The sequence below is a fragment of the Sciurus vulgaris genome (assembly GCF_902686455.1).
Source record: "Sciurus vulgaris genome assembly, chromosome: 2".
In the NCBI taxonomy this organism is placed as follows: Eukaryota; Metazoa; Chordata; class Mammalia; order Rodentia; family Sciuridae; genus Sciurus; species Sciurus vulgaris.
In genome coordinates, this window is record NC_136462.1 from 81,228,348 (window position 1) to 81,253,785 (window position 25,438).

The following is a 25,438-nucleotide window of genomic DNA, read 5'->3' on the forward strand; positions in this document are numbered from 1 at the left end:
GAAGGAGAACAAAGTTGAAGGACTGACACTACCTGTGGGAAGCCACCCATGGCCTGTATGAGAACTGTAATATAAAGCTGATACTCCGCCTCCCAACCACATGTCAATCTGCGCTCTGCCTGCCTCTTACCTTACAGGAATTTCCGGCTTACAGCTGCCGCCATTTTCCTGCTTCCCACCTTACATCCTAACATGCTAAATAGCTATTGGTTCATCAGTCAGCTTGCAAGTATTCTCCTCCGCTACTGGTTCCTTCCAGCCCGGGAGATTCCAATATCTGGGAGAAGTGCACACGCCATCTCTCTCTGATTTCCTTTCTTTTCACCCTGAGCGGACGTGTTAGTCGTCTGCATAATAAAGTCTCTTGCGTGAGACCTCTTGTCTGCGGTGCATTTTTCTGGGAGCTATTGGTGAGCCACAACTGAGACGAGCGAGCGGGCAGCAGTTCAGCGGGATCACAGCAGCCTAGAATCGCCGTGGGTCCCAAGCTGCCTTACAAGAACCAAGTGGAGCTGGGTCATTAACCAGGAAAATGTGGTCTTAGGAACTCTCAGTTATTAATAACTGATGGAGATTGCCTGAGTCAAATGGTCACCCTGCATTAGCTCAGCACTGAAGTTCAGATGCAGGCCCTGGATGTGGGAATGATCTGCTCGAGCCAAATGCCTTGTTTAACTCCACCCCTTATCCTGTTTTTCCTGAAGAAGCTCCTATGGGTCCCTTTTGATCTGTACCTATATAAATAAACCAAGCACAGTCTCCTTCTTTTGTTAGAGCCAGACCCTATGGACAGCTCAATTGGTCATACCCCTGTTCTAAAGATAATTCTGTCTTCTGTTGTTATTTCTGATAAAGAAATTTCTTAGCTATTATTTTGCACCCAGCCCATCCCTCTGGTAGGAACCCTCTTCCTAGTCCATGCAGGAGGTGAGCTAGAACTACCCAACTTCAAGACTTACCATAAAGCTGCAGTAATTAAGACAGTGTGGTATTGGGGAAAGAGAAGACATATAAATCAATGAACTCAGACATAGACTGCCAAAATATGGTCAACTATCTGTCAAAAAAGCAAAGACATCACAATAAAAAAACTTTTGAATAAATGTTATTAGAACAATTTGACATTAACACAGCAAAAAATATGAATCTAGGCACAAATCCTATACCCTTCACAAAATTTAAATTGGATCATAAATCTATAATTAAGACACAAAACAACAAAACTTGTAGATAATAATTTTTTTCTTTTTTTTTTTTTTTTTTGCAGTGCTGGGGATTGAACCCAGGGCCTTGTGTTTGCAAGGGAAGCACTCTACTAACTGGGCTATCACCCCAGCCCAAAACTTGTAGATAATAATATAGGAGACAACTTTGATGACCTTGAATATAGTCATAAAATTTTCAGATGTAGTTCCAAAAGCATGAGCCTTGAAAGAAACAATTCACAATCAGGACCTCATTATAATTAAAAATTTTTGTTCTGTGAAATGAAATGTCAAGACAATGAGAAGACAAGCCACAGAATGAGATAAAATATTTGCAAAAGACATGTAATAAAAGACTGTTTACCAAAATATACAAAACTCTCAAAATTTATAGTAAGAGAAGGAAAAACTTGATTTTAAAAATGGGCAAAAGACCCCAATGTACGTCACCAAAAAAGATATACAGATGGCAAATAAACAAATGAAAAGATCTGCCTTTTAAGTTATCAGGGGATTTCAAATTAAAAGAACAATTAGATATCCTTATACACCTAGTAGAATGGCCAAAATCCAAAACACCAAATTCTGGTGAGATTATAGAGTAACAGCAACTCTCATTCATTGCTGATGGAAGTATAAAGTGAAATGACCGTTTTGGAAGATGGTTGGACAGTTTCTTATAAAGCTAAACAAACTATCATTAGTTGTGCTTATTGGTATTTACCCAAATAAATTGAAAACTTTGTCCTCACAAAAAACTGAATATGGACATTTATGGCATCTGTATTTATAATTGTCAATAAAGACCTAATCAAGATGCCATCTGTAGATGAATGGATATAAATTGTGGTACATCCAGATAAATGGATTATTATTCAGCACTGAAAAGAAATGAAGTATTAAGCCATGAAAAGACATGGAGGGAATTTGTTAAGTGCATATTATTAAGTGCAAGAAGCTAAAACAAAAGGCAAACCTATTACATGGTTCCAACTATATAACATTTGAAAAAGGTAAAGCTATGCAGACAACTAAAAGATCTTTAGTTGTCAGTGGTTAGTTTAACAGGCAGAGAACAGAGGATGTTTAGGGATATTAGTACTATTTGCATTTCAGAATATAAAACTATTCTGTATAATACTACAATGGTATTATTGAAACTATTTTGTATGGCAATACTTATTATATCAGGTTCATTAATACCCCATGAAAATAATGATTTGAGAATCATATTTTGATATGTGCTGTATTTTCCAACTCTGACCAACGTGCCTAGTTGAATGTTTCCTAATTCAGCTTTATCCTCTAGTTATTCTCTTCATGAAAGTGACACTAAGAGAAAACTGAAGTGAGTGAAGTAGCTTCTACCATAGTGGTTGGTGGAAGCCATTTTGGGATGGTCAAGGACCAGTTCTAAAAACCCCAGGCAAAAATAGGTCAGATAGCGATTGCTGCCTTTCATCAATGTTGAGGGATATTTTCGCCTCTCTTTCAGTTGCTATTGGACTGCAGGGTGCAGGATGGGCAGGTTGTGCACTCAGTCACGCTGGGAAATGGCCTTCCCACTGCAGTCTAGGTGAGTGGTGCTTCCCAGAGTTGTACAGTTCATTACCTTTGTGGCTTTTTGTACAGGCTCTGTTATGCCTCAAATAGCAACATCCCACTTGAAGGAGAAAAAAGAGGGAGAGCTATAGAAAAGGTCTTTAAATTGATTTGCATTCTTTGCATTTTTTCAAATGTCCATTTCTAGGTTTGGCCACAACCGTCCATCCTTATCCTATAGACTGAGATTGTGGAAACAGCCACAGTTGCCATTATGCTTATTTCACCCCCAAAATCAACGTCCAGATGGCGGCTCCCCAAAGATCAGAAAAAGGAAGAGAGGAGGAAGGGCAGCAGGCACAGAATATGCGAGTCTCTTTTCATTGTCTGACTTCATAACTTATCTTTCGAAATTTATTATTCTAAGAAGGAAACTGATCATGCCAAATTGCAGCTGTTCTCACTGAGAACAGTAGTTCTCAATAAAGCTTCCACAAGGAGAGTAAAGCTTGTTAGGCTCAGAATATTCCTTAAGAACTCTGAGGGTGACGGATTCACACTTCCAGGCAGCCAGAGATTGCACCCCGTTGCTGCCGCCTCAGAACTCACTAAATTTCTACACCCTAGAGGGCAGTTAGGAGGTCTCCCAGAGTTCCTCTTGTGCAGGTCCTCGGAGAAATCAAACACATAGAGGAGTAAGTAAGCCAAAGGAGACGTGATTTCCTTTAACAACAAACCGGCCAGAGCCCGCGGTGGGGAAGCATTAGAGATTTATGCTTTCTTCTGCAGACTTGACACAGATTCAACTGGAGGTTGGACTTATTCCACCAAGGTAAGTGGGAATGAATTCCCCTTTCATACAGTGGATTGCTAATGCATGTGTGCCAAATGAATGACCTGATGTGTTTTTTTTTTTTAAAGAAGTGAAAGTTATTATAATTTCAATTTCTTATTAATATCAGCTAAAAGTCATTTGTTAAAATTAGATAAATCAAGGATTTTAAATAACAATAACAAATTTGAAATTTTAACTGTAATGATTAACTTTAATAACAATTTTTGACAGATCAGTAGGATATATAAGTCATTATAAAACACACACCTTATTTTCAGAAAAATAAAACGTGTCTTTTACAATTTCCATGTATACTTTCTCAATGTGTGGTTCCTATTTTAAAAATGATGTTGGATTTAAGTCCTGTGACATGGTGGACCTAAAGTGATTTTTAATATATTTTTGAATAACTAATTTATTCATGGGCAAAATTCATATAATTAGAGAGCTATAAAAGTATTTTAAAAAGTGTTTAAGAAATTTGTGTATATATACATTGCAAAACTGTAATGGAAGCTGTACTAGATTTTATAATACTTAGACATTTTAGTTCTTAATGGAAAGTGCATTTCCACCATGTACATCAGTCAATTTCATTGGTAAGTTAATATACTACTTGAAACACAGAATCTCATTTAAAAAAAAAAAAAAAAAACATAGTAAATTCTTTTAGGAAGAGATTGCAGATGATATGAAAAAATATTTTTTGAAATTATATTTGAATGATAGATATGCTAAGTGTGAAGTTCCCAGTCAAAATGTTTTCTTATTTTTGTAGTGTTTTTTTTTGGAGAAATTGATATTAATAACAATAATCTGTAATTTGTTTAACAGCCATAATATCTTCGTAAAAATCAACAAATTGCTTCTTCAAGTAATTTCATAATATCTTCATTGATTTCAGGGTCTTTTATACATTGACTTTTGTTCATTTACTAATTTTGCTTAAATGATTAACAGAACTAGTAAATGTTGAAAGTATATATTTAAAAAGTGTTATTTTTTACTGCAGAATTTGTTTAAACATCGTTTCTTTTTTCTTTTCTTTTTGCGGTACTGGGGATTGAACCCAGGGGCACTTTACCACTGAGCTACTGATCCCTAGGGGGATCAGTTTGTTGTCAACTTTGCTTAAAAATTCATTGTGGTAGATGCTGAAAAATATGTTATGGTGGGTGGGAGGTTCTGTGTTCCAGGTTGTATCCATCTTAGGTTGCAAAGCGAGGGAAGACAGGAGGGAATGCTGATAGTATTCTATAGTGGGCAAAGGAGGGGACAGGCATTCTGAAAATTATTACTATTTTTAAAAATATTTTTTAGTTGTAGACGGACACAATACCTTTATTTCTTTATTTTTATGTGGTGCTGAGGATCAAACCCAGTGCCACACACGTGCTAGGTGAGCTCCTCTGCTGAGCCACCACCCCAGCCCTGAGAATTATTTTTTGATCACACTTTCTCCAGTTTTCTCCAGCTGGTAGAAAACTAGCTGGATTACATTGATTATGGATTCTCATATCATACAGATAGGGGTTCAAATCCTGGCTCTTTCATTTAGTATTCTGTGATGTGGAAAACTATAAAGCATTACTAAAATCCGGAATCTCAGAAATTCTTCCCTGAACAGAAAGCATTTTATTAGCTCAGACCGACAGGACACAACCTCATCTCCAGCCTACCAGATCTAGCATAGGTAAGGCAGTCGAGAGACAGCTGTGTCTGGAGTCCTAAGTTTTAACTAGAATGAATGATTTTCAGAGTTTTTCTAGTTGTGGTTAAATTCAAAGTGCCTACAAAAGTCCATTTAACAAAATCTGTGTAGAAACACTTAGTGAAAGACAGAGGAAGCCAACAGGTTGGGAATCAGACGGGAAGACTATACAGTGTAATACCAAAAAGGGCTCAATTCAAACATTAAAGAAAAGGCAATTTCAGCTCTCTGCATAGGCCCTGGTGGGCTATTTGAGAATTCAAATGTAATATTTTTATTGAAAGATTAACTCAATTCTCTACCATGCTATTTTAAAATATTTTTTGATTGTAAGTATTTTTAATATTAAAAATCCATAAAACTATCATTAAACTTCCATTATTAATCAGATTGAATATCCAGATCGAAGAATATGTCTGCAAACTGAAGATGCTCTCTTTAAATACAAACAAGTAATTTTTAGGAACAATTAGATCTATTTTGCTTTTACTAAATCTGGTTATAAAATTTATCTACACACACTAACATTTACTTTATGCTAGCTATTGTGCTAGGTGCTTTGAAAACATGATCATTTTTAATGCTTGAGGTTTAAATTTTCATTTCCTCAAGGGTTAGAGATGCTGAGCATCTGTTAATATATGATTGCCATTTATATATTTTATATTTATGTATTTTAACTACATTGTTGTTTTCTTGATTATGTAGGTAAAGAAATTGAAATTCAGAGATATAAAGTCATTTGTTTGTCTCAGGTTACAAAGTTCATATTTAATGGAATTAGGATTTCATTTTAGCATTTACTAAATTTTTACCCTTCATTCTTTTAAATAATCTAAAATAATTTAATTGCGGTAAAACTGACCTTCCACTCTTTATTTCTTGGTAGTTTTATTTATTTTTTTCTTGATAAGAAATTACTTTCAATATTTACTTCCATTAGCTCAAATGAATTCCCTGATCAATTTTCTATAGAGAATGATTAAAATATTTGCAATTTTGTCATGTAATTAAAAATACTGATATTATTTTGATCTGGACTAATTTATTTCTATGTAATTTATCAACACAGTTTTTTCAGTCATTTATCCAAATCAAATTTTATTTTAATAGTTTCTTCTGGTATGAATGTGCCTTTGTGGACATTAATTTTTTTTTTTTGTGGCAAGAGTACTTAACAAAATCTATTCTCTTAATTTTTAAGGGTAAAACACAGTATTATTAATTATAGGTCACATGGCAGATCTCTAGAACTTATTCATGCTGTGTAATTGAAACTTTATGGTCACTAAACACCAACTCCATAATTCTCCTTTTCTTCCCTGCTGGCAACCACTATCCACTCTTATGTCCATTCTATTTTCATAGATTTGACTACGTTATTATACCTCATGGTGCAATCATGTTGTATCTGTCCTTCTGTGACTGGCTAATTTCACCTAACAATATTTCCTAGTTTTATTCTTGTTGTCACAAGTGATAGGATTTCCTTCTTTTTAATGACCGAGTAATATTCCATGATAGTTTATACCACATTTTCTTTATCTTTCCATCTGTTGATGAACATTTACTTTTTTCATACACTGGGTATTGTTAATAGTGCTGCAATAAACATAGGAGTGTAGATACCTCTTTGAGATCCTGATTTGAATTCCTTTGGATAAGTAATCATAAATGTGATTGCTAGATCTTATGGTAGTTTTATCTTTAATTTTTTGAAAACCCTCCATATTGTTTTCCATAGTGGCTCCATTATTTTGTATTCCTACTAATAGTGTTCAAGTTTTCCAACTTTCATATCCTCTCCCAGTAGTTGCTGTTTATTTTTAAAATAGCAGTCATCCTGACAGGTAGAAGGTAATATCTCATTGAGGTTTTAATTTGAATTTCCCTATTGATTAGAGATTCTGAGCATTTTTTCATGTACCTGTTGGCCATTTATATATTTTATTTGGGGAAATGTCTATTGAAGTTTTTTGCCAATTTAAAAAATTGGGTTATTTGGGCTTTTTTTTTTTGTAATAAACATCTTTATTTTGGAAATCACTGTTATTTGACCTGTGTTACATGATGCGGTAACCAAATTTTTCTTTCTATTTTTTACAGACTGCATTTGATTCATTGTACACAAATGGGGTACATCATTTCATTTCTATGGTTGTGCACGATGTAGATTCATACCATTCATGTAATCATACATGTACATAGGGTAATGATGCCTGTCTTAGTCCATCATTTTTCATATCCTCCTCCCTCTCATTTCCCTCCACATAATCTAAAATTCCTCCATTTTTCTCTCACCCCCCCACCCTCCCACCCCCATTATGTATCATCATTCACTTATTAGGGAAAACATTCGGCCTTTGGTTTTTGGGGACTGTCTTATTTCACTTGGCATGATATTCTCCAATTCCATCCATTTATATGCAAAAACCATGATATTATTATTCTTTATGGCTGAATAATATTCATTGTGTATATATACCAGAGTTTCTTTATTCATTCATCTGTTGAAGGGCATCTAGGTTGGTTTCACAATCTAGCTATTGTGAGTTGAGCTGCTATAAACATTGATATCGCTGTGTTACTGTAGTATGCTGATTTTAATTCCTTTGGGTATAAACTGAGGAGTGGGATAACTGGGTCCAAAGGTGGGTCCATTCCAAGTTTTCTGAGGAATCTCCACAGTGTTTTCCAGAGTGGCTGTACCAATTTGCAACTCTACCAGCAATGTAAAAGTGTGCCTTTTCCCCCAAATCCACACCAACATCTATTATTGTGTTCTTGATAATAGCCATTCTAATTGGAGTAAGATGAAATCTTAGAGTTTTAATTTGCATTTCTCTAATTACTACAGATATTGAACAGTTTTTCATATATTTATTAATCGCCTGTATATCTTTTTCTGTGAAGTGTCTGCCTAGTTCCTTAGCCCACTTATTGATTGGTTTCTTTGTATTTTTGGTGTAAGGTTTTGTAAGTTCTTTATAAATTTTGGAGATTAGTGCTCTATCTGATGTGCGTTTTGAAAAGATTTTCTCCCACTCTGTAGGCTCTCTTTTCACATTATTGATTGTATCCTTTGCTGAGAAAAAGCTTTTTAGTTTGAGTCCATCCCATTTAATGATTCTTGCTTTAATTTCTTGTGCTTTGGGAGTCATATTAAGGAGTCTGGTCTTAAGCCAACATGATGAAGATTCAGGCCTACTTTTTTTTCTATTTGGGGCAGGGTGTCTGGTCTAATTCCTAAGTCCTTGATCCATTTCGAGTTGAGTTTTGTCCAGGGTGAGAGGTAGGTGTTTAATTTCATTTTACTGCATATGGATTTCCAGTTTTCCCAGCACCATTTGTTTGTTTTTTTTAAAATGCTATCGAGTTGTAATGATTCTTCATTCTTTCTTTTTCCCCTCTTATGGGGGATAGAACTCAGAGACTCTTAACCAATGAGCCACATCCTCAGTCCTTTTTGTATTTCTTAAAATTTTGAGACAGGGTCTCACAGAGTTGCTTAGGGCCTCACTAAGTTGCTGAGGCTGACTTTGAACTTGCAACCCTCTTGCCTCAGTCTCCTGAGCCCTGGCATAACAGATGTGTGCCACCAGACTTGGCAACTCTTCATTCTTAAAAAGTCACTGTGACTTTCCACTAAAAAATATGAAGATGACAAGCATCCCGTCCCCCTTACCCCCACTAAACTCTATATGTTTAATGATAAATGAGGGGAAAAATGTAAAATACATAGGGAAAAAGTGTGTATGGGTGACAAACCTATTCAAACAAAAAGTAAAGCAAGCAATACTCTAAAAAACAGTAAACTGGCAAATTTTGCAAAAGGGGCTGAAAGGCTGTAGCAAATGTGAACGAGAGCCCGAGAGCCCGGTCGGCTGGGCAGGTGGCTCTCCCCATTCCCACGTCCTGACTTGCTCCTTGAGCAGCGGATGGCAAGGAGGTGGGAAGGGAGTGAGTCGCCCAGCGCCCCGCCCCGCAGTTGCGCCCATAGATTTCTTCAACGTGCTGAGGAAGAACGATTTCCCATTATATAAAGCTGATGGTACTCTGCAAAAACCAGATCCTTGAAAAGTTGGAGAAAATAACATATGGAGAAACTGGCTTGTGAGAAGTGGGCAAGATACATCCCAAGCCTCCTAACTCCTTAAGCAGTCGTTGGTTCACTGACTGCAGCCTAGTGTAATAAACTGGAATGAGGTTAGAAAATACAAATACGGTCACCATCAGAGTCTGCATCTCAATATCAAGAAACTGTGACATCCTGGAGTTAAATATGCCACAATTTGTAAATCATCTGAAAAGTGCCAAGAAGAAAAAGCCTTGGAGTTTTTTTTTTTTTTTTTTTTTCACTTCTGTGACCAAAAGACCAAACAAGAACAATGGAGGGAGGAAAGGTTTATTTGGGGACCCTCCGTTTCAGAGCTCTCTGCTCTTAGCTGGCCAACTCCACTGTTCTGGGCACAGCATCTAGTGCTTTTTGCATGGCCCAAAGGAGCGCTGGCTGCCCTACTACAGAGGAAACTTCAAGAAATGCTGGTTTGCTACAGTGTTTTCACTTGCGAGAGTCTTTGGGACTTTCCCTGCTCCATCACGGAGTCACCTCTAGGTCATTTTACCTGGGACAAATACCAAGAGAAGCATGCTCAGTCGCAGTGCCTGTCCATTGCTTCTAGCTGTCCTACACACCTCCAAGCAACGGGTTCAAGATCAGCCTGAAATTGGAAACACAGGATCCCAGGAACACCACACCCACCTGTATCACTGCAATAGCTGGACTGATAGGTGCCCGCCTCCACCTGCGCCTTGATGGCAGTGACAGCAAGAATGACTTCCGGTGGCCGCTGGACTCAGCTGAAGTCCTGCCTGCTGGGAACTGAGAAGAATGGGGTGTGCTTCAGCCTCCTCTGGGATTGGGGCTGAATGCCTCCTCTCGCCATCCCCTTCCCACGAGCTCTTCAAAATGGGAATGAAGCCAGCAGCTGGGACAGGAAGTACTCTCATTTCATTTGCCTGGTCACCACAGGGGACATTCTGGGCTCAGAGGTGCTTGTCACTTTTGGTGGGTGGCAAGGAGCCTGATCCCTGGTGCTGCTTTGACTCCAGGGTCACCTTTCCTGTGGACTGGAGATCTTTGGGGACAACCTGCAGTCACCTGGCACTAAAGGTAAGGGTCCTCGAAAGCAGGACGCAGATGATGAGGGAGATCACCTAGCTCTGTCACAGTCAGCCTGTCCTCCTCAGAACACTCCACTAGTAGGCAGGGGAGGAATGAGGACCAGCAACTTAGGCACATACCAAGGCCTTCAGAGAATAGTCATTGACAGAAAAGTAGTAAGTGTCAAATGAAGCCATACATGAAGTTTGGGATAAAGCACAAATTCCTTGCTGTAAATATCCTGATGTATTCTCAGGCAACTAAATTCTTGTCTATCTTATTTTCGCCTCTAACCCATTTCAAATTGTGGGTAGTAAGATTCTCAAGGTGAATGTCTTTCTCAGGCCTTAAGGGGTTTGAAATGAGCTGGGGTCACACTGTGTTGTACAGATGTTCCAGAAGCACTACAACAAGATGGGAAAGTTATGAGCTTTAAAGTAACACAGTCACAGGTTTGGATCCATCTCTGCCTTACCAGCTATGTGGGTTTGAGCAATTAATTCACCTCTCTAAACCTCTGATTCCACATCTTTAAAAGAATACTTACTTCATAAAGTTATTGTAAGGAACAAATGAGATTATATCTGGTAAATAGAAGGGGCTAAAATAAATTTTTATTGTATTACTGATGCTATTTTTATAGTTATGCTATATTTGTTATAATTACTAAGTAACATTATACTATATTATCATTATTATACTATTACAAAATCAACCACTAACAATGGGAGAATATATATATAAAATGTTATAATAGTGCCACAGACTAAATGAACCATAAATGATATTTTTGTTGATGATGATGATAATGACAGAGATCATCCAGGATAGATTTCGAGATGACTGCTCTTAATGAGGAAAACAATAATAATCCCATCCTCTGAAATCTAAAATGTACTGGTAAACCTAAGGGAAGAGAAAGTCACCTTCCTATTGTCTCAGAATCTCTTTTGTAAACTTCTATTTGTTAATTCAATTAGCCAAATACTTACTGAGCACATCATTGTAAGCTGAGCTGAAGATACTTCAGTGACAGTGATGGACAGTGATCTTGCCCTCATAACACTTTTGTTCTAGTGGGGTAAGAGAGAGAGAGAGTAGAAGTTTAAATCAAGAAATAAGACCATTTCAAGTGCTGGGGATATAGCTCAGTGGTAGAGTGCATGCTTAGCCTAAGCAAAGGCCTGGGTTCAATCTCCAGCACCAAAAGAGAAAAACAAAAAAGTCATTTTAGGTAGATTATTCCTATAGAGGAAAATGAAATAATTTCTCCTTAGGAAACAAAGTCTGATAAAATAGTGACAGTGAAGGTATAGTTATAATGGAAGCTATAAGTTTAATAGCTTTCTTGAAGTATAGTTGATGTAAAATAAATGGCATATATTTAAAGTGTACAATTTAAAAAGTCTTGAATAAATATACACCCATGAAATCATTACCCCAATCAAAATAATGAATGTATATATCTACTGTCCCCAAGGGGAACTTCTTTAGATAGAATTTCTTTTCAGGAAAATTTGCCTGAAAAGTCAACATTTGAATTAAGGCCTGAATGACAAGAAGATACCATCAAGGAAAGCGTGCTAACTATACAGGTGGTACAGCTGATGCTGTGGTCCTGAGATATGAACGAGCTCACTTTATTTCCAGGGCAGAAGCAGATTGCTCTTACTAGAATGCACAGCCTGAGTGAGAAGTTAGTGCGAGTTGATGCTGGGGAGGCAAACTGGCGTCAGAAGATGCAGGGCTTTGTAACCAGAGTGAGGATTTTGAACTTTTCTATACTTATTCAGAAATCATTGGAGGATACTAAGCAAGAGAGTAACAAGTGACAAGATCTGATATACTTTTTGGAAATCACTTGAGCTCATATCCAGAATATAAAAGAATGCTTGTGGCTGAGCAGTAAGTAAAGATATAAACCAAATAGGCAAAGGATTTAGACAGACATTTTTCTAAAGAATATATACAAATGACTAAGACACACTTGAAAAACTGCTTGGTATCATTGATCATTAGGGAAATGAAAACCAAAAATCTCAGTGAGTTCGCTTTACACCCACGAGCATTGCTGCAATCAAAAGATGAACAATTGTAATATTGTGGAAGATATGGAGAAGTTAGAACCCTTGTAAACTGTGGTGAGATTGGAAAATACTGCAGCAACATTTGAAAACAGTTTTGAAGTTACTCAAAATGTTATTATATGACCCAGAAGTTCCACTCATATACTCAAGAAAATAGGAAACACATGTCCACACAAAACACATAATGAGTGTTCTTGGCAGCATTATTCATAATAGCCCAAAAGTTGAAACAATGCAAATGTTCATCAGCTGATGAATGGATAAACAAAATGTGGTATATCCATATAATAAAATACTATTGGCAATAAAAAAGAGAAGATTTACTGATAGTGTTACAGCATAGCTATATCATAAAGACATTATATGTGAAAAAACCCATGCATTGTGTGATTACATTTATATGGAATGTTCAGAACATGCAGATGCATCAAAACAGATGGATTTGTGGTTGCCATGGGCCAGGGGAGAAATGGAAGCGACTACTAATGAGTGTGGGGTTTTATTCTGGGATGAAGAAAATGTTCTAAAATTAGATTGGGGTAATGTTTGTAGAATATACAAACATCATATTGTATATTATACTTAATGTATATATATATATATAAACACTGAATTTATGAATTTTATGTCTTATGAATTGTCAGTAAAACTGTTACCTAAAAAAAAGTGAGAAAGACTTCACTGATATTAGTTCTAAAGCACATGCTGCTTTCCTTAATTAAGACTAGGGATTAGTGAATTAAAGGTCAATTATTTATTAACTCTCATTTGATAAGCTTCTAATTCAATATCATAGCCTGCGTGAGTCAGTAATGAATTGGTGATATCAATCCAAAGCTTTTGCAACAATCTTCTTTGAAAAATTTCTCAGGCACCCACACAATATCATAGCAATTCTTAAAAGTCAGCTATTGACTTTCTCACTAAAATCATCTGAGGATATGGGTTTTAGCTAATTAGGTAATAAGCACATTACTATTGTGACCTACAAATTATTTATAATATTGTAGTTCAATAGGGATAACCTATGAATCTTGTAATTCTGAAAAAAATGATAGTGTAGGCAATGAAATAATTCAAATCTAGCTCAAGGACAACATTCCTTCCTTAGCTTATTAGCTGAACTCAGGTTAAATAAAGCTGAATAAAGTGCAATAAAGATTTATCTCCTACCCCTCGCTCTTTTTTACAGGCTAAAATTTGAAAAGGAAAATTCTGGAGGAAATATTTAAAGTAAACTATCAAATAGGGTTTTCATATTTGCCTTCCAACTGTACTATTTTGATAAAAATCCCTCACATTGACTAAAAGTTAATATTGTTTTATTTTTGACTTATAATGCTGCCTATTTCCAATAATAAATTGAGGGTTTTTTTTTTTTACGGAGACCTCAATAAAACACAAGACAGTTAAAAAAAGTTCTGGTTGTGTTTGTGCATGTCACCAGTTAGAAGGAAATGCACATTCCACATAATAGTAACATCACTGCTAACGTTCATGAATTCATTCTCCTGGGTTTCCTGTGCAGCCCAGAAGTAGAGATTCTCCTTTTTGTTTTGTTCTCGGTCATCTATGTCTTCACTCTGCTGGGCAACAGTGCTATTATCTGTGCCGTGTGGTGGGACCAGCAACTACATACCCCCATGTATACTTTATTGGCCAACTTCTCTTTCCTGGAGATCTGCTATATCAATTCCAATGTACCCAACATGTTATTCAACTTCCTCTCCAAGACCAAGACCATCTCTTACAATGGCTGCATCCTACAGTTTTACATCTTCCTCTCACTTTGTGCCACAGAACTTTTCTTCCTGGCCCTCATGGCATTTGATAGGTATGTCGCCATCTGCTGCCCACTACACTATCCAGTCATAATGACCAGGAAAGTCTGTGGAACTCTTGTGTCTGCCTGCTGGGTGGGTGGCTTCCTCTGGTTGGTGACACCTGCCACCCTCATATCCCAAGTTCCATTTTGTGGTTCAAATGTCATTGATCATTACCTGTGTGACCTGGGGGCATTACTGGCCATATCATGTGTCCCTGTTCCCAAGACAACTCTGACTTGTAGCACTTTCAGTGCTGTGATATTGCTCATCACTTTGTTCTACATCCTTGTGTCCTATATTATGGTCCTTCGAGCTGTGCTTCAAGTTCCCAGAGGTTCAAGCAGGAGAAAAGCCTTCTCCACCTGTGCCTCCCACCTGGTAGTGGTATCCTTATTTTATGGCTCAATCATGGTGATGTATGTAAGCCCAGGGGCAGCCAATCAGCCTGGCCTGCAGAAATTTGTGACCATGTTCTACTCAATTGCAACTCCACTTTTAAACCCTTTGATCTACAGTCTCAGGAATAAGGAGATGAAAGCTGCTCTGAGAAAAGTCATGTGCAAAGTATAAAATTTGTTCCCAAATGGGAGACATCTTGGTGAGATAAAATCTTTTTTGAGGCATCTTGTAAAGAATAAAGAAAAATTATGCTTAAAAGTAAAAAAAAGTGTATAAGATGTAGAATGACCTGCCCCTTGTGGATCTCCAGTGCTGGCCCACCCCACATAGATCCAGTGCTGTACCCTGTACAGCAGCGTCTCTGCTCCCCATATACCAATGTGTTAGGACGCCTCTGCTGCCATCTTGGATTATCCCTGCTGCCACAGCCACCATCTTTTATTGGGTCAGCTTCCATCTTGGGTCACCTGCTGGAGACTTGAGGCTCATTATCAACATACCTATAGGTTAGCTACTGCTATTGCCACTAACTCACGATGTGGATAATTACATCCAGGGATAACAGCCAGGTTCTGAGAGATCATAACCAAGGTCCCTTCAGGCTTGGTTGCATTGCTAGGTGTGCTAATAGCCACCATCTTGAGCAGAGGCAAGAAAGAGCCTTGCAAAGGGTCGGTAGGTGGGAAAAGGGTGTGGGTCTCTTGATCTTGGTACATCCAGCCAACCAGCCTGGCACCTGCTGGAATCTCAGAGACAACTTGGGAGCACTTGTTGGGACCCAACATCAGCCTGGTCCACAACTCCACTGAGTACCTGATTCCACCAGTTTGGCAACAAAAGGACCCTCTGGCTTCTCAATCCCCAGTCTCCCAACCATCCCCTAACCACCAACCAGCCCAGTTCCTGCAACTATGTAGCTGGCACACCGCTTTCAATGTGTGGTCCTGATTTGCCCAATATGGAACAGCTTCCAAGATAGGCACCCGGGTCCCGGAGATCAGCCCTCAGGACCTCCAGGGAGAGGGGTTCCTGATTGGGAAGTCAAAAGGGCAGGAGAGATACAGTTGTAGACTAGGAATTGTGGAGTCCTCAAGTGAGGAAAGGGACTAAGACCAGGCCCCTGTGTCACAAGATTGGACCCCGAAGGACAGTCCTGGGGTGCAGTCTTCCCGAGGGACTGGCAATTGCTATTCCCTGCCTCCAGGAGTCCTGCCTCCTACCTTAGTAACTCTCATCATCCTGATGGTGGAGTTACCAATAAACTCAAGACAACCCCACCTCAGAAGAGAAGGGAGGCAGAGATGATATTGAGCTCCAACAGAAACACTTGTTCAATTTTCCTTCAAGACTCTTTTTTTCTTCTCCCCATTTTTTCTTTTTTCTTTTTTTTTTCCATTTCTCACTCTCACATCCCCATCATCTTTGAAATCAAGTACCTTTCATGCATCAGGCTACTGAAGACTGGGAGGTTTGAATAGTATATTACATTTTTGTTGTACATTCTTTTTTATTTTATTTTTATTGTATTTATTTTTTAATCTTTTATTATTTTATTTATTGTTTTTATTAATTCTATTTTCCTCTTATTTATCTGTTTCTTTGGAGTCTCTTTCTCTCTTTTCTCCTGCTAACAACCAAATTCTTTTGCTTCTGCTTTCACTCTTCCTATTATCTAGTACTTCTATATACTCTTTTCTTATCCCATTAATAGTTACATCTTACACTCCTCTCCATCCTCTTTGTCCACCATTAGAAATTGTAGACCTTATTGCAAACCTATTGTTTATGCTGAAGACAATAATTGAATACATCATCTCTTTTTATACAATACCATTAACATCTTAATAGGGTTAACATGTTAATATTTGGTTTCAGACTGCATATTGTTTTCACTGGGTGCCGTTAATGTTAATCTCCCCCTTAAAGGTGAGGTATTGGAAATCAGCAGGGACACTATAAACCTATAGGGGGGAACTGCAGTGCCTCAGATCTGCATAGCTAGAGGGAAAGATACATGAACAACATGAAAAATCAAGGGAAGAAAGTGGCCCAAACAAACCAAGATGCTATATTAATAGAATCCATTGACAGCACAGTAGAAGAAATGTCAGACAAGGAGTTCAGAATGTATAATTAAAATAATCCATGAAGTAAAGGATGATATAAGAGAGCAAATGCTGGCAACAAAAGATCACTTCAATAAAGAGTTATAAGAGCAAATGCAGGAAGTGAAAGATTATTTCAATAAAGAGAGGTTCTGAAATAAACAACAAATCCTTGAAATGAAGGAAACAATAAACCAAATCAAAAGCTCAATAGAAAGCATCACTAATAGACTAGATCACTTGAAAGACAGAACCTTAGACAATGAAGACAAAATATTTAATCTTGAAAATAAAGTTGACACACAGAGAAGATGGTGAGAAGTCATGAACAGAACCTCCAGGAATTATGGGATAACATAAAAAGACCAAATTTAAGAATTATTGGGATTGAGGAAGCACAGAGATACAAATCAAAGGAATGAACAATCTATCCACTGAAATAATATCAGAAAACTTCCCAAACTTGAAGAATGAAGTGAAAAATCAAATACGAGAGACTTATAGGAACCTGAATGTACAAAATTACAGTAGATTCACACCAAGGCACATCATAATGAGAATGCCCAACATACAGAATAAGATAGGATTTTAAAGGCTGTGAGAGAAAAGCATCAGATTACATATATTATAAGTATATCAGCAGATATCAGTAGGTTTATCAGCCCAGATCCTAAAACCTAGGAGGGTCTGGAACAACATATTTCAAACTCTGAAACAACATGGATTCCAATCAAGAATCTTACACCCAGCAAAAGTAACCTTCAGATTTGATGATGAAATAAAAACCTTCCATGATAAACAAAAGTTAGAAGAATTTACAAATAGAAAGTCTGTGCTACAAAACATTCTCAGCAAAATATTCCATAGGAGGAAATGAAAAACAACAATGAAAGTCAGTAAAGGGAGGAACTACACTAAAGGAAAAGCTAATCAAAGGAGAAACCAAGTCAAGTTAAAAACCAAAAATAAGCCAAAATGACTGGGATTGCAAAACATATCTCAGTAATAACCCTGAATGTTAGTGTCCTAACCTCATTAATTGAAAGACATAGACTGACAGATTGGGTTAATAAAAAGAGACCTCAAAATATGCTGCCTTCAAAAGATTCATCTCCTAGGAAAAGACATCCACAGACGAAGATGAAAGAATGGGAAAAAACATATCACACACACAGACTCAGTCAAAAAGCGTGGGTTTCTATCCTCATATCAGATAAAGTGGACTTCAAACCAAAGGTAGTCAGAAGGGATAAGGAAGGATAATTCATACTGCTTAAAGGAACCATAAATCAACAAGACATAACAATCATAAATATTTGTGCCCCAAACAATGGAGCATCTATGTGTGCCAAACAAACTCTTCTCAATTTCAGGAACCAAATAGACCACAACACAATAATACATGGTGACTTTAACACACTACTCTCACCACTGGATAGATCTTCCAAACAAAAAGTGAACGAAGAAACCATAGAACTCAATAACACAATCAATAATTTAGACTTAACAGACATATATAGAATATTCTATGCATCAATGAGCTAATACACTTTCTTCTCAGCAGCATATGGATTGTTCTCTAAAATAGACCATATGTTATGTCAAAAAGCAACTCTTAGCAAATAGAAAGAAAATAGATACTACCTTGTAATTTATCAGATCAAAATGTAATGAAATTAGAAATCAATGATAAAATAAGAAATAGAAACTACTCCAACACCTGGAGACTAAATAATTTGCTACTGAATGATGCATGGATAGCAGAAGACGTCAGGGAGGAGATAAAAAATTGATAGAGGTAAATGAGAACAATGATACAACACATCAAAATATCTGGGACACTCTGAAAGCAGTACTAAGAGGAAAATTCATTGCATGGAGACTATTCAAGAAAAGAATAAAAAGTCAACAAATAAATGACCTAACATTACATCTCCATTTTTGAGCAATGAAATAGAAGAGTTATCAAAAGTCTACCAATCAAGAAAAGCCCAGGACCAGATGGAATCTCAACTGAGTGCTATAAGACCTTCAAAGAAGAACTAATGCCAATGCTCCTCAAAGTTTTCCATGAAATAGAAAAGGTGGGAACCCGTCCAAAACTCATTCTATGAAGCTGATATCACCCTGATATCAAAAGCAGACAAAGACACCAAGGAAAGAAAAGTTCAAACCAATATCCCTGATGAACATAGATGCAAAAATTCTTAACAAAATTCTGGCAAATTGCACACAATACATATTATAAAGATAGTGCACCTTGATCAAGTGGGGTTCATCCCAGGATTGCAAGGTTGGTTCGACATCTGGAAATCAATACATGTATTTCATCACATCAATAGACTTAAAGTTAAGAATCTTATGATCGGCTCCAAGATGGTGGACTAGAGGGTGACTGCATCTCCTCTCGCTCCAGAACCCAGGATTCAAGAAGGGGAGGCATTGAGAGACACGAACTAAAAAAAAATCCATGGGGTGAGTCTCCCTCACCTGGTGAAGCTCGGCCCAGGTGGCAGGCCCAGATTCGGGAGGCTTATTAGAGTAGGGCAGGGCAGCTAGAGTCTCCCCCAGGCAGCCCTGAGCACTCTGGCAGTGGGCTCCTCCCACAGGGCCAGATACTCCAGCTTCTCAGAGCAGGCCCCCCAGTGAGAGTCTTTCTGCATACAACCAGCTCCAAGTCCCTGAGCCAGTGCACGGCGAGCTCCGGCCCATCCACAGGTTGCTTCAGAGACCAGGACAGGGCAGCCAGGGACTTCCCCAAGCAGCCCAGCTCGCTTTGGGGGGAAGTGCCTTTCCAGGCTAGCTTCTCAGAGCAGACCGCCCAGTGAGAGCCTTTCTACACAGAGCCAGCCACAAGTCCCCAGCCAGTGGAGACCTTGGACCCGCAAGCAGCCTCTGGGACCAGGGCAGGGCACCCAGAGACCTCTCCAGGCGGCCCTGCCCCCCTCTGGCTGCAGGCTTTTTCAACGGGGCAATCCAAGATGGCGGACTAGAGGGTGACTGCATCTCCTGTAGCTCCAGAACCTAGGATTCAAGAAGGGGAGGCATTGAGAGACACGGACTAAAATAGAAACATGGGGTGAGTCTCCCCCACCCGGTGAAACTCGACTCGGGCAGGAGGCCCAGAATTGGGCAGCTAATTAGAGTAGGGCAGGGCAACTAGAGTCTTCTCCAGGCAGCCCTGGGCACTACAGTGGTGGGCCCTCCCACACTGCCAGCTTCTCAGAGCAGGCCCCCCAGTGAGAGCCTTTCCACACAGAGCCAGCTCCAAGCCCTGGAACCAGTAGTGGGCTAGGGACAGCTTTCTTCAGAAGTACTGCATTAGCAAGTTACTCCAAGACTTCAGGCTACTGAAGGCTGGGAGGTGATACACTGGAAATCTACAGGGACACTATAAGCAAATAGAGGAAATCTGCAATATCACAGAGTCCCACTGACATCTGACCAATATGAGAAAACAAGGGAGGAAAATGTCCGAAACAAACCTAGATACTATATCATTAAAACTCAATGACAGCACAGCAGAAGAAATGTCAAAAAGGGAGTTCAGAATGTACATAATTAAAACAATCAGGGAAGCAAACCAGGAGATGAAAGAGCAAATGCAGGCATTAAATGATCGCACCAAACAACAGTTAAAAGAGCAAATATGGGAAGCAGGAGATCATTTCAATAAAGAGTTAGAGACACAGAAAAAAAAAAAAAAAACAAAAACAAACAGAAATCCTTGAAATGAAGGAAACAATAAACCAAGTAAAAAACTCCATAGAAAGCATAACCAATAGGATAGAACACTTGGAAGACAGAACCTCAGATATTGAAGACAAAATATTTAATCTTGAACACAAAGTTGACCAAAGAGAAAAGATGGTAAGAAATCATGAACAGAATCTACAAGAATTATGGGATATCATGAAAAGGCCAAATTTAAGAATTATTGGGATTGAGGAAGGCTTGAGAAACAAACCAAAGGAATGAACAATCTATTCAATGAAATAATATCAGAAAATTTCCCAAATCTGAAGAATGAAATGGAAAACCAAGTAAAAGAGGCTTATAGGACTCCAAAGATACAAAATTACAACAGACTCACACCAAGGCACATTATTATGAAAATACCTAACATACAAAATAAAGACAGAATTTTAAAGGCCACGAGAGAAAAGAATCAAATTACATTCAGGGGGAAACCAATAAGAATATCAGCAGATTTTTCAATCCAGACCCTAAAAGCTAGAAGGGCCTGGAACAACATTTACCAACCCCTGAAAGAAAACGGATACCAACCAAGAATCTTATACACAGCAAAACTTACTTTCAGATTTGATGATGAAACAAGATCCTTCCATGATAAACAAAAACTAAAAGAATTTACAAAAATAAAGCCGGCATTACAGAACATTCTCAGCAAAATATTCCATGAGGAAGAGATGAAAAACAACGATGCAAATCAGCAATGGGAGGAACTAGCCTAAAGGAATAGCCAAATAAAGGAGAAACCAAATCATGTCAAAAAAACAAAAATGAGTTAAATGACTGGGAATACAAATCATATCACAATAATAACCCTGAACGTTAATGGCCTGAACTCATCAATCAAAAGACATAGACTGGCAGATTGGATTAAAAAGAAAAATCCAACAATATGCTGCCTGCAAGAGACTCATCTCATAGAAAGAGATACCCATAGACTAAAGGTAAAAGGATGGGAAAAAACATACCATGCACACGGACACAGCAAAAAAGCTGGAGTATCCATCCTCATTTCAGATAATGTGGACTTCAAGCCAAAACTAGTCAGAAGGGATAAAGAAGGACATTATATACTGCTTAAGGGAAGCATCAATCAGCAAGACATAACAACCCTAAATATTTATGCCCTGAACATTGGCTCATCCATGTATGTCAAACAAATCCTTCTCAATTCCAGAAATCAACTAGACCACAACACAATAATACTAGGCGATTTTAACACACCTCTCTCACTGCTGGATAGATCTTCCAAACAAAAATTGAGCAAAGAAACAATAGATCTCAGTAACACAATCAACAATTAGACTTGACCGACTTATATAGAATATACGATCCAACAAAGAATGAATACACCTTCTTCTCAGCAGCACATGGATCCTTCTCTAAAATAGACCATGTTTTATGCCACAAATCTACTATTAGCAAATACAAGATGATAGAGATACTACCTTGTACTCTATCAGATCATAATGGATTGAAATTAGAAATAAATGACAGAATAAAAACCAGAAACTTCTTCAATACTTGGAGATTAAATAATACATTATTATATGATGAATGGATAACAGAAGACATCAGGAGGGAAATAAAAAAATTCTTAAAGGAAATGAGAACAAAGACACATATTAAAATCTCTGGGACACTATGAAAGCAGTACTTAGAGGAAGATTTATTTCATGGGGTGTATTAAACAAAAGAAGTAGATATCAACAAATAAGTGACTTAACAGTACAGCTCAAAGCCCTAGAAAAAGAAGAGCAGACCAATACCAAAAGTAGTAGAAGACAGGAAGTAGTTAAAATCAGAGTCGAAATCAACGAAATTGAAACAAAAGAAATAATCGGAAAAATTAACAAAATAAATAGTTGGTTCTTTGAAAAAAAACCAAAATTGATAAACCCTTAGCCACACTAACAAAGAGAAAGAGGGAGAAAACTCAAGTTACTAAAATTCAGAATGAACAAGGAAATATCACAACAGACACGAGTGAAATACAAAACATAATTAGAAGCTATTTTGAAAATCTATACTCCAACAAAACAGAAAACCTCGAAGACATCAACAAGTTTCTAGAGACATATGAATTACCTAAAATGAACCAGGAGGACATACACAACTTAAATAAATCAATTTCAAGCAATGAAATAGAAGAGGTCATCAAAAGTCTACCAACAAAGAAAAGTCCGGGACTAGATAGGTTCTCAGTCGAGTTCTACAAAACCTTTAAAGAAGTTCTCAAAGTATTCCATAAAATAGAAGAGGAGGGAACCCTCCCAAACTCATTCTATGAAGCCAATATCACCCTGATACCTAAACCAGAGAGAGACACATCGAGGAAAGAAAATTTCAGACGAATATCCTTAATGAACATTGACGCAAAAATTCTCAACAAAATTTTAGCAAATTGCATACAAAAATATATTAAAAAGATAGTGCACCACGATCAAGTGGGTTTTATCCCAGGGATGCAAGGTTGGTTCAACATCCAAAAATCAATAAATGTCATTCACCATATCAACAGACTAAAAGTTAAGAATCACATGATTATTTCAATAGATGCAGAAAAAGCATTTGATAAAATACAGCATCCCTTCATGCTCAAAACACTAGAAAAAATCGGGGTAGTGGGAACATTCCTTAACATTGTATAAACCATCTCCGCTAAGCCCATGGCCAATATCCTTGTAAATGGTGAAAAACTGAAAGCATTCCCCCTAAAAATTGGAACAAGGCAGGGATGCCCTCTTTCACCACTTCTAGTCAACATCGTCCTTGAAACTCTAGGCAGAGCAATTAGACAAACCAAAGAAATTAAAGGGATACGAATTGGAAAAGAAGAACTCAAACTATCCCTATTTGCTGATGACATGATTATATATTTAGAGGAACCTGGAAATTCACCAGAAAACTCTTAGAACTCATAAGTGAATTCAGTAAAGTAGCAGATTACAATATCAATGCTCATAAATCCAACGCATTTTTATACATAAGTGATGAATCTTCAGAAAGAGAAATTAGGAAAACTACCCCATTCACAATAGCCTCGAAAAAAATAAAATACTTGGGAATCAATCTCACAAAAGTGGTGAAAGACCTCTACAATGAGAACTATACAACACTAAAGAAAGAAATTAAAGAAAACCTTAGAAGATGGAAAGATCTCCCATGTTCTTGGATAGGAAGAATTAATATTGTCAAAATGGCCATACTACCTAAAGTGCTATACAAATTCAATGCAATTCCAATTAAAATCCCAATTGTGTACCTTACAGAAATAGAGCAAGCAATTATGAAATTCATCTGGAAGAATAAGAAACCCAGAATAGCTAAAGCAATCCTTAGCAGGAAGAGTGAAACAGGGGGTATTGCAATACCAGATCTTCAACTCTACTACAAAGCAATAGTAACAAAAACGGCATGGTATTGGTACCAAAATAGACAGGTAGATCAATGGTACAGAACAGAGGACACGGACACAAACCCAAATAAATACAATTTTCTCATACTAGACAAAGGTGCCAAAAATATGCAATGGAGAAAAGATAGCCTCTTCAACAAATAGTGCTGGCAAAACTGAAAATCCATATGCAACAGAATGAAAAGAAACCTCTATCTCTCACCCTGCACAAAACTCAACTCAAAATAGATCACGGACCTCAGAATCAGACCATAGACACTGCAGATTATAGAATAAAAAGTAGGTCCAAACCTTCAACTTGTTGGCTTAGGATCAGACTTCCTTAACAGGACTCCCATAGCACAAGAAATAAAAGCTAGAATCAACCACTGGGATAGATTCAAACTAAAAAGCTTTTTCTCAGCAAAGGAAACTATCAGTAATGTGAAGAGAGAGCCTACAGAGTGGGAGGATATCTTTGCCACTCATACTTCAGATAGAGCACTAGTTTCCAGAATCTATAAAAATCTCAAAAACTCTACACCAAGAATACAATAATCCAATCAACAAATTGGCTAAGGAAATGAACAGACACTTCATAGAAGAAGATGTACAAGCAATCAACAGATATATGAAAAAATGTTCACCATCTTTAGTAATAAGAGAAATGGAAATCAAAACTACCCTAAGATTTCATCTCACCCCATTTAGAATGGCGATTATCAAGAACACAAGCAACAATAGGTGTTGGTGAGGATGTGGGGAAAAAGGTACACTCATACGTTGCTGGTGGGGTTACAAATTAGTGCAGCCACTCTGGAAAGCAGTATGGAGATTTCTCAGAAAGCTTGGAATGGAAGCACCATTTGACCCAGCTATCCCACTCCTTGGCCTATACCCGAAGGACTTAAAATCAGAATTCTACAGAGATACAGCCATATCAATGTTCAATGCTGCTCAATTAATCATAGCCAGATTGTGGAACCAACCTAGATGCCCTTCAGTTGATGAATGGATAAAGAAACTGTGGCATATATATACAATGGAATATTACTCAGCCATGAAGAATGATAAAATTATGGCATTTGCAGGCAAATGGATGAAATCGGAGGATATCACGCTAAGTGAGATAAGCCAATCTCAAAAAACTAACGGACAAACGATCTCGCTGATAAGCAGATGAGGACATATAATGGGGGGTAGGTTGGGTTAGTGTTAGGATTAGGGTTAGGTTTAGGGTTAGGGATAAGGAGCGTGGTAAGAATGGAGGAAGGAAGGACTGTATAGAGGGAAAAGAGGTGTGGGAGGGGTGGGGGGGAAGGGAAAATACAGAATGAATCAAACAACATTGCTCCATGTAAATTTATGATTTTTAATTAAAAAAAAGCATCTTATGATCATTTCAATAGATGCA

At 37.7% G+C, this 25,438-nt stretch overlaps 2 protein-coding genes across 2 annotated transcripts in view; one reads left to right on the forward strand and one right to left on the reverse strand.

Moving 5' to 3' along the window:
- The window catches only part of LOC306655301 (olfactory receptor 11H6-like), a gene marked incomplete at both ends in the record, with an annotated part of 170,976 nt that overhangs the window by 21,138 nt on the left and 124,400 nt on the right, over nucleotides 1–25,438 (reverse strand). The window lies entirely within an intron of this gene.
- LOC306653394 (olfactory receptor 11G2-like) lies at nucleotides 14,002–14,940 on the forward strand (the record flags this gene model as incomplete). The annotated part of the gene is made up of 1 exon (XM_079126400.1): nucleotides 14,002–14,940. The coding sequence occupies one exon, from the start codon at nucleotides 14,002–14,004 to the stop codon at nucleotides 14,938–14,940; it is 939 nt and encodes a 312-aa protein (XP_078982526.1).